General features: G+C 40.3%; 1 protein-coding gene across 2 annotated transcripts in view; it reads right to left on the bottom strand.

Moving 5' to 3' along the window:
- Nucleotides 1-17,833, bottom strand: part of anapc1 (anaphase promoting complex subunit 1) — a 70,833-nt gene that overhangs the window by 15,841 nt on the left and 37,159 nt on the right. For both annotated transcript variants that reach the window (XM_061911262.1, XM_061911263.1), the window contains exons 21-42: nucleotides 17,532-17,654; nucleotides 17,282-17,451; nucleotides 10,903-10,994; nucleotides 10,674-10,822; nucleotides 10,428-10,506; nucleotides 10,005-10,041; nucleotides 9,736-9,812; nucleotides 8,008-8,186; nucleotides 6,734-6,820; nucleotides 6,496-6,635; nucleotides 6,299-6,417; nucleotides 6,038-6,168; nucleotides 5,824-5,964; nucleotides 5,570-5,722; nucleotides 5,094-5,175; nucleotides 4,883-4,974; nucleotides 4,584-4,718; nucleotides 4,392-4,474; nucleotides 2,194-2,272; nucleotides 2,034-2,108; nucleotides 1,905-1,957; nucleotides 58-205 (exon numbers count right to left, since the gene is read on the bottom strand). In XM_061911262.1, coding sequence (XP_061767246.1) covers nucleotides 58-205; nucleotides 1,905-1,957; nucleotides 2,034-2,108; nucleotides 2,194-2,272; nucleotides 4,392-4,474; nucleotides 4,584-4,718; nucleotides 4,883-4,974; nucleotides 5,094-5,175; nucleotides 5,570-5,722; nucleotides 5,824-5,964; nucleotides 6,038-6,168; nucleotides 6,299-6,417; nucleotides 6,496-6,635; nucleotides 6,734-6,820; nucleotides 8,008-8,186; nucleotides 9,736-9,812; nucleotides 10,005-10,041; nucleotides 10,428-10,506; nucleotides 10,674-10,822; nucleotides 10,903-10,994; nucleotides 17,282-17,451; nucleotides 17,532-17,654 — 2,424 coding nt within the window. The remainder of the gene's footprint in view (nucleotides 1-57; nucleotides 206-1,904; nucleotides 1,958-2,033; nucleotides 2,109-2,193; nucleotides 2,273-4,391; nucleotides 4,475-4,583; nucleotides 4,719-4,882; nucleotides 4,975-5,093; nucleotides 5,176-5,569; nucleotides 5,723-5,823; nucleotides 5,965-6,037; nucleotides 6,169-6,298; nucleotides 6,418-6,495; nucleotides 6,636-6,733; nucleotides 6,821-8,007; nucleotides 8,187-9,735; nucleotides 9,813-10,004; nucleotides 10,042-10,427; nucleotides 10,507-10,673; nucleotides 10,823-10,902; nucleotides 10,995-17,281; nucleotides 17,452-17,531; nucleotides 17,655-17,833) is intronic.

The raw sequence follows: 17,833 nt of genomic DNA, 5'->3' as shown, positions 1-17,833 counted from the left end.
GTCGTGAGAAAAAGCACATTTTGAGGACTGGGACTGTCTGAAGGTGTAAACACTTACCGCAGCAGCAGCACCGGAAAGGGACATGGCCTTCGTGAAGCTCTTGGCAAACTCGTACAGGCAGTCGAAAGCGTCGGAGTTGGCGGAGCCGGCGAAGCGTAATCCCAACGCCATGCAAGCACCTGCTGTGATGTAGTCCTGCGCTTGGCTAAGAGAGGGAAACAACATGACATCATCACTGAGTATATACTGCTAGCAAAGTACAGATTAAGGACGTAGCCACAACAGGTGACTTCTATTGTGCGTTGTTGCCACCCCTTACTTTTGCTCCAAACTGACACTACACTACACACAGCTGCTTCAGCGCACGACCACCTTACAATACAAGTCTCCAAACAACAACTTCCCTGACTTTGTGGATCATTTGAGTGGTGATGTTTAATTATATTGTGAAAAGCAGAAGTTATTAAAACCTTAAAGCCTAGACCAGGGGTCTCAGGAGCCGCATGTGGTTCTTTTAACCCTATTTGTGTGGGTCTCAAACTTCTGTGTACTGTCGTCACTACGCTGTCCTTGAGTCTTTCCCAGTTTTGCATCAGCCATTCAATTCTAGGGACTGTGTTTTCTGGTGAGAAACCATGACACTTTACTTGTCATGATTTAGCTTCTTAGTTTCCTTAGTTGCTAATAACCAATGGTAACTAGTAGGGCTATGAACCTTTGGGAACCACATGATTCGATTCAAAACAATTTTTGGTTCAAAATCAATACTTTTTTATGAACTTTGGGTGCCAGTTCTATGATTAACTGCATTTCTCTATAAAATAGATTTTAAAAAAACGGAAAAATGTCTATATTACTTAAAAAAAAAGGTTTTGTTTAATAAAATTCTACCCAAACATTTAATAACATCAAATACAAATAAAGCTAGGAGAGAAGAATTCCACACTTTTCTTTTCTAAAATAATTCTGTACACCAGATATGGGCATCTACATATATATTTTAATCTATTTTGGATTTTTTCAAATTGATTAAGAATCTTTACAGGTAAGAACCGCAATTCATATTTCTTTTTTTTTTGACACCCCTAGTAACTAGAGAGGGATTGAGTGATATTGGAACTAGTGCTGTGATAAAATACTTTAAATTGTAAAACAAAGAAGGCATTTTTGCAAAGGAGAGCAGTATGCCTCTTAATTAAATTGCATCAACACAGGACAAGTACTGAGAGCCAAACAAATACGGCCTGTGCCCTGTCGCTGCTACGGAAGGTTAGCTTTTTTTTAGGCAGACAGCACGCTACACAAAAGGATTTGCAGGGGGACGACAGAGCTCGCCTCAACATAGCAGCATAAACAAGTTGTAGACAGTATAGAGAAAATGTACGGAACCGTGGAAATACTTTGTAAAGGAGAAACGTGGAAGTAAAGGAGAGGTGTGACAAGTAGTGTTAGACACAATGCCGTTAAATAATAACAGTCTTACCAACACACACACACAATTTGAACTACAACGGGGAATAAGTAACAACAATTCAATGAAGTGATCATCATGTAATCCCACAATACCCTGTGTGTGGAAAAGGGGAGATACAGCCACCAAAGCACACTCAATTCTTGTATTAACTATAAATATGTATTTTTCAAAGTAGTTTGCCTAACACTGGTGACTATACAACAGATCACAAAACAAAAATCCAGCAAAGGTGGATTTTGACTGTCAGGTGGCGGGGCGACAGGTGGAAGGGAACAACTAGAAAAAGAAAGGAGTAACGTGAAAAAAGAACAATGAACTAGTGTAACATGACAATAAGTTCAAAAATACTGTATGACTTCAATATAGTGATCAAATTGGTTCTGTGGTTTTGATTTGGTGGAAATGGGCCCACAATGGCCTAGACACTCACGTCCTCGTCTCCATGTTGATGTCTTGTGAAGAGTCCAAAGTCCCCCTTATGATCTGAGCAACAAACAACAAAACCCGCACTGTTAACAAAATTTGACAAAGCAAATCATTTATATGCACATTTTCTTACCTTTGGTATATTACTTTTAACCCACTCTGTATTGGGGAGGATGTCATCCCACATAATGATGCACCTAGCCAGAGTCTGAGTGAGCAAAACGACAACAAACTGATTTGCTAGGAGGGATACAATGGCACAAATGATCTCACACCGTTAACGCTGTACTAACCCTCAAAAGAAGAAACTCAGGTTTGATGAAATCCAACAGAAACCAAGTGTCTGGAGGTTTCAGCCAGTCGGCTATAGACCTGTTGGACCAGAAGGTGTTAATACGCTCCTTCGACACACTCCAATGGGAAAGACGAGCATAGCCAAGAACAGGAGCACTCTCGACTCACTCAGTGGTGAGATTTTGTTTCCACCAGGCAGGTTAGGATGCTCCTCTTGAATTACCACACCCATACCTCAAAATAAAAAATGACGCCTTCACCTGAGAGGTTTCATTTTCATCAAAACGTAATTGTCTATCTGCAGATATACAGTCGTGGCCAAAAGTTTACATACACTTGTAAAGTACAGAACTTTCCTTCAGAAGGTCTTATCTTTGTCCATGTGATGTCAGAGGAAACAAACATTTAGCTGTTTGGCCTCAATACCCAGCAATATGTTTGGAGGAGAAAAGGTGAGGCCTTTAATCCCAGGAACACCAATTCTACCGTCAAGCATGGTGGTGGTAGTATTATGCTCTGGGCCTGTTTTGTTGCCAATGGAACTGGGGCTTTACAGAGAGTAAATGGGAAAATGAAAAAGGAAGATTACCTCCAAATTCTTCAGGACAACCTAAAATCAGTAGCCCGCAGGTTGGGTCTTGGGCGCAGTCGGGTGTTCCAACAGGACAATGACCCCAAACACACGTCAAAAGTGGTAAAGAAATGGCTAAATCAGGCTAGAATCAAGGTTTTGGAATGGTCTTCCCAAAAACCTGACTTAAACGTATGGACTATGCTGAAGAAAGAAGTCCATGTCAGAAAACCAACAAATTTAGCTGAACTGCACTAATTTTGTTAAGAGGAGTGGTAAAAAATTCAACCAGAAGCGCCTTATTGCAGTGAAACTTGCCAAGGGGCATGTAACCAAATATTTACATTGCTGTATGTATGCTTTTGACCCAGCAGATTTGCTCACATTTTCAGTAGACCCATAACTTCATAAAAGAACCAAACTTCATGAATGTTTTTTGTGACCAACAAGTATGTGCTCCAATCACTCTATCACAAAAAATAAAACTTGTACAAATTATTGGAAACTCAAGACAGCCATGACATTATGTTCTTTGCAAGTGTATGTAAACTTTCGACCACAACTATACATCAATATGTATATGACTTTGAGGAGAGGTGAGGCATGGGCCGAATAGGATTGTTTTACAATTTTGTGAAAAAGTGATTAACTTAAGAAGTTTTTTTTCTTCATTTCTCGGTGAACAATACATTAGTCTTGCATGCATAACGTCTATGTGCAAAAAAATAGGTTTAACATTGGGGCGGAAAAATTCTGTACTGCAAACCAGACAGATTCGTTAATGAATGTGATAATCATTGGTACTTTAACTTTAATAGTTTGCGCAGAAATATGTATATGCTATTTCCAATTAACTGTGGCGACTTGTCCATTCGCCTTACGCCAGAATGCTGCTGAGATAGGCTCTAGCACCCCGCGACCTCAAACGGGACAAGCGGTAAAAAATTGGTGTACGGATGTTTTTTATCAACAACTTGCTGACAAGAAAGTGAAAAACAAGTTGTTTACATGTTAATAATAATTTAAAACACAAAGCAGTTTGACCAATGAAGATGAAGTCTAATAAACAAGCATCGTTCTTCCCCAACAACACCATGTTGTTCAGTTTGGTCAGCAAAAGTAAATACGAGTAAGGCAATACCTCTTGCATGTAATAAACCAGCTCAGTGCCTCACTGACAACGCCTAGCATTTATAGCCAAGCATTAAGGACGTTGCCCCAGTTGCTACCCCTATGTCTATGTGTACATCTTGTTTGCTCTTAACACAGGGCTATGCTCTACTGAGTCCGTTTTAGTTTACAATGGCTCCCCAAAATATTTTTACTGAGCATTGTTTGATTTTGACATTTGAAAATGTCTCGTAAAGTGATTCTTACGATATGTTCAAGTGCCTCGTTTGGGAAGATTTTTTTTATGACAGCTGGATGTGTGCTAATAAGAATGTGATTCCGTCTCAGTTTGACAAAACTAACTGAACGAGTGCACCGTTCCTAGAGCGGGTGAATAGTGAGTTGATTTCAGAACAATGTAGCTATTGCATACAGAGCTTCAGGGTAAACAAAATTGTCAAGATGAATACCAATCAACTTGTGAATAAAAAAGATAGTGATATAAATTGTACTCACCGGTTGTTAGTCTTCAGGTAGATCATGGCAAGGGCCAGGGTGGCACCAGGACAAGTCACATCCACATTGATCGTATCACCTTCCTGTAACGACCATTATAAGAATAACTGTTTAACACATCAAAATACATCATGTAGCGCGGTTATCATCGGACTTGGAGACAATTCCACAAATCCATTTGTGTTGCTTTACCTTGATCTGGTAGCTTGGAGACTTGTGTCTTTCCCTGCTGGCCCCGACTTGGGCCCTGCGGTGTCCGCCCACCATGTACTGGTACATTTGCTCAGGGACGTTGAGGTCACTCATCCCGATCAGGTTGCTGCCTTGCTGCCGGGAGAGCGAGTATAGAGGAGAGGAAAAATAAAAAGAACAAAAATTGCCGGGGTGAGTAAAAAGTAATGAGTCAAAAAAGGACAAAATATGAAGACAACATTGGGGTTAATTTAAAAATGATTTGCTTGACAGGCTAAGAACATGTCAATGTGACTTACTCCGAGGCAGACCATGCCCAGAGCGAGCCCAGCAGCCAGGGAATAGGACTCTCTGTCTGTGCAGTACTCCATTTCTGGTCCTGGAGGTCGACCTGAGGTGCGCATACACAGATATATTCACACAACTCAGGATTGATTTTTTTTTTAGGTTTTAAGGTTGACGGAACAGAATAATAACGTTACTGAAATGTTTAAACAAACATGCACGCACCTATCTCCGACTGGAGAACTTCAGCAATGTGTCGGTGTCCCGTTCCCTGGTACACTAGCCCGATACCTATTACAGAAGCAACCTACAGACAGAGAAGAGAAGATGCTCTGTGTTTAACTGGCTCATGGAAAATTTTAGTAATAAAATCAAACATAGCCCTCATTGGAACATTGCAAAGGAGTATTTGGGGCACAAAATGGAATTAGCTAGCACCTAGCTGCGTCTTGTCATGATGGACAAACAGTATGTAGTGGATAAAAGCATTTTCACCGGGATACCGTTTGCAAAATTAGCTTTGTAACCTATAACATAAATATGTGTTTTTTTTCTTAATCTTTTTTGGTTAGGCACAGTTGTCAGTCAGCAGCTTGATTTTTATGTGGAAAAAGTTTGAACGCCCATGGGCTACACACAAAAAAATGAAAAGAACTACATAAGATTGGTAGTTTTAAATCACTAGTGCCTTTTAATCAGACCTGAATGTTGTGTGGGACATCCAGCTCAGTGGAGGTAGGGGGGAGAAGAGCAGGGATGTGTATGCTGAGCAGGCGGGTGGTTGACATGTCCATTGTGCCGATCCTGGCTGCAGCCACACCCAGCAGGAGGCCGATACTCGTCATCTCATGGCCCTGATACGGTGACAGGACCAAAGGAATTAAAACTGAGGTAGTCGAGGACCTAACTAGTGGATGCACAAATGTTACAAGTATAGCCTCTTAGTCGTGATCACCTTGGTGAGGTAGTCATGAATGTTGAGTGTGGCCAGCTTTGTGAGGTGTCCGTTAAGGCCTAGGGCCATGAGGAAGCCAGCGTGCTCATTCGCCATCTCTTGGCTTTTGTTCTTATTGTAGACGATCCAAGCCGAATCCACCTAAACACACGAGTAGAGGCTCACGTTTATTTGTGAGTGACTACGGGATCAGTTCAGAGGTTTGAAGACGTACCTGCGAAGCAGGGGCGATTTTGAGTCCGGCAGCCACGCCGTTATGGAAGCTGGGCCAGCTGGTCATGTTGGCCGGAACGTCAATGTTCCCACTGTTCAGGTCCACCATGGTGTTTCTGGGCGGGGCACGACCTGTGCCACAGATTTACAAACAAGTGACTTTGTGTGCACATTATTTCAAAACACATATTCATCTGTATGTATTGTAAATAGTAGATACTTTTAATCAAAAAATCATTAAAATGTGTAAATATGTCATTGCCTGTGAGGTTAAGTTTAGGGATGGGTAAAAGTTCAGTGGGAACAGGCTGGTAAGAGAACAGAGTGAACAGGCCTCTTCCTACTGGGAGCCCCATGGTCCTTTGGCTCAATTGTAGCAGTCTGAAAAAGGTGAAGGACACGTCACTGAATATACTGTACATAAGAACAACCATACACTGTAAGTATACGGAATCATACTTGTTCTCTTTCTCCTCAATGTACTCGTGGTCAGAAACCTCGGGCAGCTGGACAACGCTTACTCGGACTGGCCTGGAGCTCTGCAGGAGCCTCCTGACCTCTAGGACCCTCAGGTCCTGACTCCAGATCAGTCCTGTAACCTATTGGAATATGTTTGAGAATTACAGCCGGCATGCATAGCAAATCTCTGGCCATGAAAGTAACACGTGGTCAGTAGTAGCAGACTGTGGTACTGTACCTCCTGGACGATGTCTGACATGCCATCCTCCTCCTCGTCGGTCTCTGTGGTCACAGGAGGCTCCAAGGACAGACTTGAACTTAAAGACTGAAACCCCAAACATTTTCAGACAGCAACAAACAGTATACCATCTAGACCATGGGTGTCAAACTCTGGCCCGCGGGCCAAATCTGGCCTGCCGTGTAATTTAATTTGTCCCTTGAGGCAATATCAATTTAGCATTAGAGCTGGCCCGCCGGTGTTATACAGCGTCGGTGCCGCTGTAACACCGCATTTACCGCTAATACTCATACTTGCCGACCCTCCTAATTTTCCCGGTAGACTCCCGAAGTTCAGTGCCCCTCCCGAAAATCTCCCGGGGCAACCATTCTCCCGAATTTCTACCGATTTCCACCTGGACAACTATATTGGGGGCTTGCATTTAAGGCACTGCCTTTAGCGTTCTCTACAAACTGTCGTCACGTCCGCTTTTCCTCCATACTAACAGCGTGTCACATAATATTTGTGGCTTTTACACACACACACACACACACACACGAACACGCACACACACACACACACACACACATGTGAATGCAAAGCATCCTTGGTCAACAGCCATACAGGTCACACTGAGGGTGGCCGTATAAACAACTTTAACACTGTTATAAATATGCGCCACACTGTGAACCCACACCAAACAAGAATGACAAACACATTTCAGGTGAACATCCGCACCGTAACACAGCAGAACAAACACCCGGAGTCCCTTGCAGCACTAATTCTTCTGGGAAACTTCCAGCAAACTGACCAATAATTAAAGTTTTATTCATGCATTTTCTCTTGCTACTTCAAGGCTTGAATGTTTGGTTCATTCATTATTGTTATTTTATTTTCAAATGTATTATTAGCCTGTGGAAAAAAATTGATATTTACCTCAGAAGATTGCAAATAGAAAAAAAGACATTACATTTTTCTTAAAATTTTATTTGATATGCCATTGATATTTTTTATTATTATTATTATTTGAAACTGGATTTTGCATGTCACTAAAGTTATACAAGCCTTGCTTGTTCAATATTTAATGCAAAACTTGTTTTGGTCCCTATTAAAAGGTTTATTTGTTCAACCTTGGCCCGCGGCTTTGTTCCGTTTAAAATTTTGGCCCACTCTGTATTTGAGTTTGACACCCCTGATCTAGACCAATTGAACAGAGTAATTACAAATAAAGGTTTGTAGACTACAACGTAGCCCACCAGTCATCTTTTAATCCGTGTAAGTTATTTGAAACTCACAGCTTTGTTCTTTGCCAGGCTCATCTTGTGGGCCTGTCTGGTGCGGTCCTGTCGGCCAATCAGCAGGCAGACCTCCTCTGACCAATCAGCACACGGCTGCTCCCGGCAATGGTAGATGGCGTCTCTGATGGGGAGAGCCACGCCGAACGGGACAGACTCCAAGTCCTTTAGGGTGAACCCTAAACCAGAGAATGTAAAGCATTATTTTTTCTATATCTAGCAACAACAACGATAATAAAAGTAGGGGTGTCCGTTACGTTTCCCACTTCAAATACCTTTATTGGAGATTTGTGTATTGGTTGATACCGATATTGAGCCGATATAAACATGAGTAATACATACTTTGTTTTTAATTTGTAGTGTGGAATGTTAGAAAAAAAAGGGTGAAATTAATCTGACTCAAACAGTGAACAATGGTAGGTATGAAAAACAAAAACATATTTCTATTTTATTGGTCACAACAATTCATTAAGTCAATCAACACTATAAACTGATTGATGCGGACACATTTCATACTGGATGCTTTCTAATACGCTTCTGCCTTGGAGACTTTGTATGTGTAAATTATATGCAACCAGAAATATTCGATACGTGTTTCTATTGACAAATGTGTCGTTTTAGACTGCAACAGTGTTCTGTTGATACCGATATCAAGCCAATATCAGCATGAATAATACATACTTTTTAAAAAATTTGTAGTGTGTAATGTTGGAAAAATTTCAGTGAAATTAGTCTAACTAAACAGAGAGCAATGGTAGGTATGAAAAACAAAAACATTTTTCTATTCTATTGGTCACAACAACACAATAAGCTGATTGATGCAGACACATTTGATACTGGATGCTTTCTAATACGCTTCTGACTTGGAGATTTTGTGTGTAAATTATATGCAACCAGAAATATTCGACAACACTGCAACAGTGTTCAGTTAAGGACACTTATTACGAATGTCCAACTTGTGTGCTACAGTGAGCTTAGCTCAATGTTTACCTTTTGTACAAAATACAAGGAAATTGCTAAATGGAGGACATATAGATGTTAACTGATTGTCCAGCTTTGCACAAGTAAACGCGCTGCATGAGGATTTGCATCAAAGGGCTTATATTGGAGATTTTAAGGAACCCAGAACTTTTTTTGGGGCTTTTATCAGACAGATATCCAATACCAATATTGGATTGGGACACCCCTACAGTGGTGTGCAAAAATATACTGTAACACTTGTCAAATCTCAGGAAACTGGTGTTTTATTTGTTCCCAAAGCCTGAATTGCACTTTATTCCTATTGTGAAAGGTAAAGACAAAGGCACTCAGAATATTTCACCCACAAAATAATCGGTCCAGTCCTTTACACTTTACTCTAATATTTAGTGAGGCCCCCTTTGGCAAAATACAGAGCAGCACATCTTTCAGGCATTGTGTCAAAGAATTTTCTGAGAGTTTAAACCTCGATATCATTCCACGCTCTTAGAAACCAGTTTTAATGCATATAAAGGGAGATTTTACTTTTATTCTGCATTTCCAAACAAGTTTCCCTGAAATTTACAAAGGTATCATGCAGGTGTCTGTGGAACATCCATTTTGCAATATTAGTATGGTTGAAGGTTCTATTATATATATTTTTTCATTAAAATACGACTTTGTTTTCTAATTTATGGCAAGTGTTCTACTATTTTTGCACGTCTGTATATTAACGAGTAATAAAAGGTGCAAAAAATTTATTTTGCCTACCTTCTGAGGTGAGCCAGACAACTAGCTGCTCAGACAGACTCTCGCTGCAGAATTCAACTTGATTTATGCTGCTTTGTCTGAAAAAAACCCAAAATGACAAATACACATAATTACAGCGAATATCAGCACTTGTGTATTGATCTTAATTATGTCTGTATCTAAATGACATTGCCATTTAAAAAAAACAATGGTTGAACTTTAGGGGCAATTTCCGATTCAGAATGTCCACACCCTTTTATCGCTCTTTACGCTAACGTGATTCTATTTACCTTTTGTTTTGCTGTTCACTGGCACAGGACTTTTGGCCTGAGGTGTGGAAGACAGAAGAGGTGCAGGCAAGGTCAACAGTGTCAATAATTATCTATTCCATATATTGTTTGTATTCAGCATGCGCAAATTGAACAGCTGCTACACTCAATCTGCAGGTTCAATGCTCAATAGTTCAAATGCTTTTAACTGCATACAAAGTCGGCTTTGCAGTCTTTTGTCCATAGAGAAATGGCTGATCAAATACTAAAGTGATGGGACTGTTTTGTTTTTTTCCCCCCTCAAAGCAAAATCATGTGACAGCCAATTCTACATCACATGCCTTTATTTTTGCTTCCAGGGCCCTGAAGCAGGGGCCTGACAGCTAATAAAGGCTGCTCGTCGATAAAGCACATGCAGTTGACATCTGAAGAGTGCAAACCGACCTGCGGAAAGCTTTACTAGGTACTTGGCTACATTGGATGACGTGGCGTTGTCGTCGCCACTGATGTAGAGAGCATAACTCTGGTAGCAGACACAGAGACAGAAGAAAAAGAGAAGGTGAACATAGAGTTATTGAATAGCATATTTGCTAGGGGTAAAAATTAAAATTCAGACCATAAAAGTATTGTATATTTTGTAATTTCTTGTGTTTTTCTTAGGATGTCTGAGGTCTTGTACAGCAAGCATACCAGAACCAGCAATCGGATTCTGTGGCAGATGCCGGTCAAGTAGGGAAAAGGTGGGGCCTCCTCGCCCCGAAGGCAGCTACTGAGCCAGCTGAAGACGCAAGGCGGCTCCGCCCGCAGGAAAGACGGATGCTGCATCTGACCAATCAGAGCTGACGACAGAGAAAGTAAGGTTAATGTTTTTCCTGCACACCAGGATGATGGAGGATAAATGCAATTAAAGGGCTCTTACTCTGGTCTATAAGGCAGCTCTCTGTGAACCCCCTTATTAATGAGGGGTAGTCTCGCCAGTATAGATCCACATACTCCTCCAACTGCAGATCTCTGCACAAACGCATACAATTTTTACACGATTTAGGCTATGACAAAACTTTTTCTATCCTTGTTGTGGTCTGATAAAGACAAAGAAAAATGAAGTCTCCATATATATTGTCAAACCAGTGTTAGCGGCCACAAAAATCTCTCCCGCAGAGAAAAGTAATGTTATAAACTACAGTAGGGGTGTGAATATTTGGACACCTAACGATTTAATACAATTCTGATTTCTGGGGTGACGTTTCGATTCAAAAACGATTTTCGATTCAACACCATTCTCGATTCAAAACGATTGTCGCAGTGTATTATTTGTGTAATAATTATAATGAAATTTTTTCAAAACAGGTTACATGTTAAAACAAGCTTCTTACTTAGGCTTTGTGGCCTAAGAAATGTTTTAAAAAGAAAACAAACAAAAGTATTTTTTAAATACAATCGGAAAGATATAACTGTAATTTTTGTGCATTCCTTCTATACTCTGTATAGCAGCCACTAATATCAAAATTAGCAGTAATAATGCATGATGTTGATGGACTGAGTCCAACCCCGAGGACATTTCACACACATGCATACATAAATATACATACATACATACATACATACATACACTATATTGCCAGAAGTATTTGGCCACCCATCCAAATGATGAGAATCAGGTTTCCTAATCAATTGGCCCGGTGTATAAAATCAAGCACTTAGGCATGGAGACTACTTCTACAAACATTTGTGAAAGAATAGGCCGCTCTCAATGATTTCCAGCATGAAAATGTCATAGGATCCCACCTGTGCAACAAATCCAGCCGTGAAATGTCCTCCCTCCTAAATATTCCAAAGTCAACTTTATTATAAAAAAAGTGAGGAGTTTGGGAACAACAGCAACTCAGCCAGGGAGTGGTAAGCCACGTAAACTGACAGAGAGGGGTCAGTGGATGCTGAAGCGCATAGTGCAAAGACTTTGTGCAGTCAGTTGCTACAGAGCTCCAAACTTCATGTGACCTTCCAATTAGCCCACGTACAGTACGCAGAGAGCTTCATGGAATGGGTTTCCATGGCTGATCAACTGCATCTAAGCCATACAGTACATCACCAAGTCCAATTCAAAGCGTCGGATGCATTGGAGTAAAGCACGTCGCCACTGGACTCTAGAGCAGTGGAGACGACTTCTCTGGACAAATGAGTCACGCTTTTCCATCTGGCAATCTGACGCACCAGTCTGGGTTTGGAGGTTGCTAGGAGAACACTCCATTTCGGACTGCATTGTGCTGAAAGTAAAATTTGGTGGAGGAGGAATTACGGTGTGGGGTTGTTTTTCAGGAGTTGGGTTTGGCCCCTTAGTTCCAGTGACAGGAACTTTAAATGCTCCAAGATACCAAAACATTTTGGATAATTCCATGGGATGGCACTACAAGATCATATGTGGTCAAATACGTTTGGCAATATAGTGTATATATACACAGTACATACAATCTCTACTGTAACTTTGACAATAAAGACCAACATCTAATTCGTACAGTAAAGGATGCTGGTTCTCCAGAATATACAAAATAGGACTAATAGTTAAGGGATAAGTCTGGCCACACAGTCTTTGGTTTTCTGGAAATGTGGCTCCCCAAACAATTAGGTTGATTATCCCTGCTCTAGACCTTTGTTACCCTATTTGAAAATGGTGACACATTAATCCAGGAAGGAAAACATGTTCTATGACAACATTAAATTCCAGTGATTGTTGGTGTCAATATGTTGTGTGAATACATTAAAAAAGCTCTGCTTCTCCCTACTCCTTTTTTGTCATTTTGAAATATGCTAGTAAAAACGTCATGGAACTTCTAAAACATCCATCCATCCATCCATTTTCTACCGCTTATTCCCTTTCAGGGTCGCGGGGGGCGCTGGCGCCTATCTCAGCTACAATCGGGCGGAAGGCGGGGTACACCCTGGACAAGTCGCGACCTCATCACAGGGCCAACACAGATAGACAGACAACATTCACACTCACATTCACACACTAAAACATTTCCGAAATAAATAGACATTGACCATGAATATTGCACTAAAACAGTTAATTAGTTAATAACACCAATAACTCTGCCTGTCACTGGTCAACTAAAACCTTTATTTACAGCATGTGGAAACGCATATTTAGACACGTATCAGGAGAGATTTTAAACGTACAATATGGTGCTCTCCCCTGCACGGTTCATTTGGTACGGCAAGTTAATTGTTCTGTCACTTGCTATGCTATAAATATTTCACCTGCCTTTCCCTTCATCTTCATGCACCAAGTGCAGCCTGGGAGTTGACAGCTGACCTACAGGATGACGATTTCAGTGTGAGGAACAGCTTTTTGAAGACACAAAAAGGCCCCAGGGACAAATAGACATAACATTATACACATGTGCTACACGCTGGTAGCACATGTAGTTCCTCACTGGTATATATATATATATATATATATATATATATATATATATATATATATATATATATATATATATATATATATATATATATATATATATATATATATATATATATACACACACACACACACACACACACACACACACACACACACACACACACACACACACACACACACACACACACACACACACACACACACACACACACACACACACACACAGGTGCTGGTCATATTATTAGAATATCATGAAAAAGTTTATTTATTTCATTAATTCCATTTAGAAAGTCAAACTTGAAGAATGTATACATTCATTCCAAACAGACTGATACATTCCAAGTGTTTTTGGCCAAAAAGGAGATGATTATAGCTTACATCCAATGGAAACCCTAAATTCAACATCTCGGAAAATTAGAATATGGTGAAAAGGTCAGATATTGAAGACACCTGGTGCTACACTCTAATTAGCTAACTAACTCAAAACACCTGGAAAAGCCTTTAAATGGTCTCTCGTTTTGATTCTGTATGACACACAATCATGGGGAAGTCTGCTGACTTGACAACTGTCCAAAAGATGACCATTAATACTTTAAAGAAGGAGGGCAAGACACTAAAGGTCATTGCCAAAGAGGTTGGATGTTCCCAGAGCTCTGTGTCCAAGCACATTAATAGAGAGGCGAAGGGAAGACAAAGATGTGGTAGAAAAAAAGTGTACAAGCAAGAGGGATAACCGCGCCCTGGAGAGGATTGTCAAACAAAACCAATTCAAAAATGTGGGGGAGATCCACAAAGAGTGGACTGCAGCTGGAGTCAATGCATCAAGAACCACCACGCACCGACGTATGCAAGATATGGGCTTCAGCTGTCGCATTCCTTGTGTAAAGCCACTCTTGAATAAGAGACAACGTCAAAAGCGTCTCGCCTGGGCTCAAGACAAAAAGGACTGGACTGCTGCTGAGTGGTCCAAAGTTATGTTTTCAGATGAAAGTAAATTTTGTATCTCCTTTGGAAATCAAGGTCCCAGAGTCTGGAGGAAGACAGGAGAGGCACATAATCCACGTTGCCTGAAGTCCAGTATCAAATTTCCACAATCGGTAATTGGTGGGGTACCATGTCATCTGCTGGTGTTGGTCCACTGTGTTTCCTGAGGTCTAGGGTCAATGCAGCAGTCTACCAGGAAGTTTTAGAACACTTTATGCTGCCTGCCGCAGACCAATTTTATGGAGGTGAAGATTTTATTTTCCAACATGACTTGGCACCTGCACACAGTGCCAAATCTACCAGTACCTGGTTTAAGGACCATGGTATCCCTGTTCTTGATTGGCCTGCAAACTCACCTGACCTTAACCCCATAGAAAACCTATAAAGCGGAAGATGCGAGATGCCAGACCCAACAATGCTGAAGAGCTGAAGGCCACTATTAAAGCAACCTGGGCTCTCAGAACACCTGAGGAGTGCAACACACTGGTCGACTCCATGCCACGCCGTATTGCTGCAGCAATTCAGGCAAAAGGAGCTCCAACTAAGTATTGATTGCTTTAAATACTGAAACTTTCCATGTTCATACTTTTCAGTTGGCCCACATTTCTAAAAAATATTTTTTGGTACTAGTCGTAACTAATATTCAAATTTTCTGAGATACTGAATTTGGGATTTTCAGTAATTGTCAGTACTAATCATCAAAATTTAAAGAGATAAACATTTCAAATATATCACTATGTGTGTAATGAATTGATATAATATGTAAGTTTCACGTTCTGAATATAATTACTGAAATAAATCAACTTTTTCATGATATTCTAATATGAACAACACCTGTATATATATAAATATACAAATAAAAAGTACATATGTATATATATAAATATATATATATACAGATATAAAGTATATATATATATATATATATATATATATATACATATATAAAGTATATATATGTATATATATATATATACATATATAAAGTATATATATATATATATATACATACATATCTACACCATGCATATAAAAACACCCATATGTGTATAAATCTCAGACAAAAATCCACTCTCCTCTCTTCTGACATTTTGCTTGCTGTGGCGGGGTAATTAAACATATAATGAATCACCCACATTTTTTTTTACTTTAAAATAATCAATATTTTTTTAATTTGGCAAAAAACCCTTCCTCCCACGCTGCCCCCAGTGTCCATTTAGCCACCAGAGTGACTTTTAAAAAGAATAATGCAATTTAAAAATAAATGTGGTACAATTATACAAATCGCTTTGGATGATGCACTTAGCAATGTGGTCTAGTGGTTAGCACCTCAGCTTTAGTTTGCATGTTTTCCTCGTACTTGTGTGGGCTTCCTCCTGATAGACACCACTAAATTGTCCATAGCTTTTACCGTGAGTATACATTTTTTTCAATAATGTTTTATTTGCCCAGTAAATGCCAGTCCAGGGTGTCTGCCTCTCACCCAAAAACACCAAGGATTTTCTCCAACTCACTTACGACTTAATGAGGACAGGTGGTAATGAAAATGGATGTCCACATGTATATCTGACGTAAACACTAGAATAAGGTAATATAACAGAACGGAAAAAAAACTTTGTTTAGTGTTCTCTTCTAAGGAGGAACATTAGGATAGTCTAACTATTGGAGAGAAAATCAATGCTGAGTTTCTTTTGTTCACCTTAAGCTGATTGGCTTTGAGAGGTTGCCATCTTGTTGTGTACACGTCAACAAACAAAAAACGGCTTATAGAAGAAAATAAACATTCTCCGAATATCTCCCTCAAATCCATAAGACAAAATGTTAAACGTATGTACAAAGTCTAACCAAATTAAAAGTGGGTCCTCACAGTGTCCTGCTTAGCGTCGGTGCCCTTGTGAAAACTGTTGCATGCCAATTACGCTGAAGAGCGCTTTAGCCTCCCACTCCACGTTCACTGTCATTGTCACCAATCACGGCGCTCACTTAACCTTGGGAAGTTTATTTCTCACCACGAGTCAACGCTGAAGGGCCGTGATTTCACACAAGCCTTTGGTGGGAAAAACGTTGAGGTTCGTTCAGGGAAGTGGCCAAATTTTAACGATGACAAGAAGAACAAGCAGGGAGGACTCTGGGTTGGCTTTCAGACCTGATGGGCATTTTGTTTTATGTCACTCAGTTCACTAACACAAATAATGTAGTATGTCTACACACCCAATGCGGACCTATGCTTTCTCATTAACATACACACATTCCAGTCTGTCCATTCAAACACTCACACCCATGTCTGTATGTCTGTTTACATACACAGAACGTAAACTACCATCTGCCTGACCATCAACATAATAGTGTACAATAGTGTTAAGAGGGTGTTTTTGTTTTAATAGATATCAATGCATGGTACAATCGTATGAGCACAATGTTAATTATTTATTACACATCTTTAGTTTTTCAGTTTTTACTTTTGTTGTTTTATGTAAAAATGGCGCAGCTGAAGTGGAAGCCAGTTGCAGCAGTTCCTTTGTGTCCTTGAATGCAACCACATAATTTATGTTTGTCTATTCAAACACACAAATAATGTTAAAATCTGCAAGTCATTTCACATACTGCACTTCACATACCAATGCCAAATGCCATTACATACACACGATTTAAAAGTTTGCCCTGTCCAGTCACATTGGGAAAAAAATTGGTACATTCAATCTGAAATTCTAATAATTTATTCTATGGTTGCATTCACACACCTAATATAGACATACAGTACACAGTATGCCCGTCCACATGCATGTATCCATAATACAAACTGTGAGACATGATAGCTGGGCTAATAGTCACTGATATGATTGGAAAGTGACTTGCTGAACAATTAAGCAAACAAAAGTGGGTGAGCGGTTACCTAGCGAGCTGCTGCAGCAGACAAACCAGAGACGAGGCCCTCTCTCGATGCAGCTCGTTGAGCAGCAGCTCCTGGTAGAGCAGGTGGAGAACGTAAAAGAGCGCGGGTATGTGAGCAAAGAGAGGCGCCGAATTGTCCAAGGTGGGAGATGCACTGGAGAGAGACGACGACTGGAAGGACAAGCAGAGAGCAAGAATTTAGAGCACGACTTTTTAATCTTGTCGTGTGTGGACTCGTAGCAGTTAAATACCGAGGACATGCCCTCTGTGTCTGCAGTGGCGGTCTCTTTGACGCCACTAGAGTCTGCTGGTCCAAAGCCCGAGAAGGAACTCATCTGGTGGTGGTAGTGAGATCCCAGCAAGTATTCCCAGTCCTGAAGACGGGGCAGGTTGAGGAGAGGTGGACGCAAAGAGCACACAATATTCATTTTTTTTTTTTTTTTTTTGCATCCACTCTACAAAGTTGATGTGTCTGAACAGAACATGCGTTGGAACAATTTAAACGCCCCTGAGGCAAAAACGTGCTAGACAAATAGCATCAGGTCAGCAGCAA

The sequence above is a fragment of the Nerophis ophidion genome, linkage group LG09 (genome assembly GCF_033978795.1).
Source record: "Nerophis ophidion isolate RoL-2023_Sa linkage group LG09, RoL_Noph_v1.0, whole genome shotgun sequence".
In the NCBI taxonomy this organism is placed as follows: Eukaryota; Metazoa; Chordata; class Actinopteri; order Syngnathiformes; family Syngnathidae; genus Nerophis; species Nerophis ophidion.
Note: the sequence above shows the minus strand (reverse complement) of the source record. Positions and strands in the feature narration are given on the sequence as shown.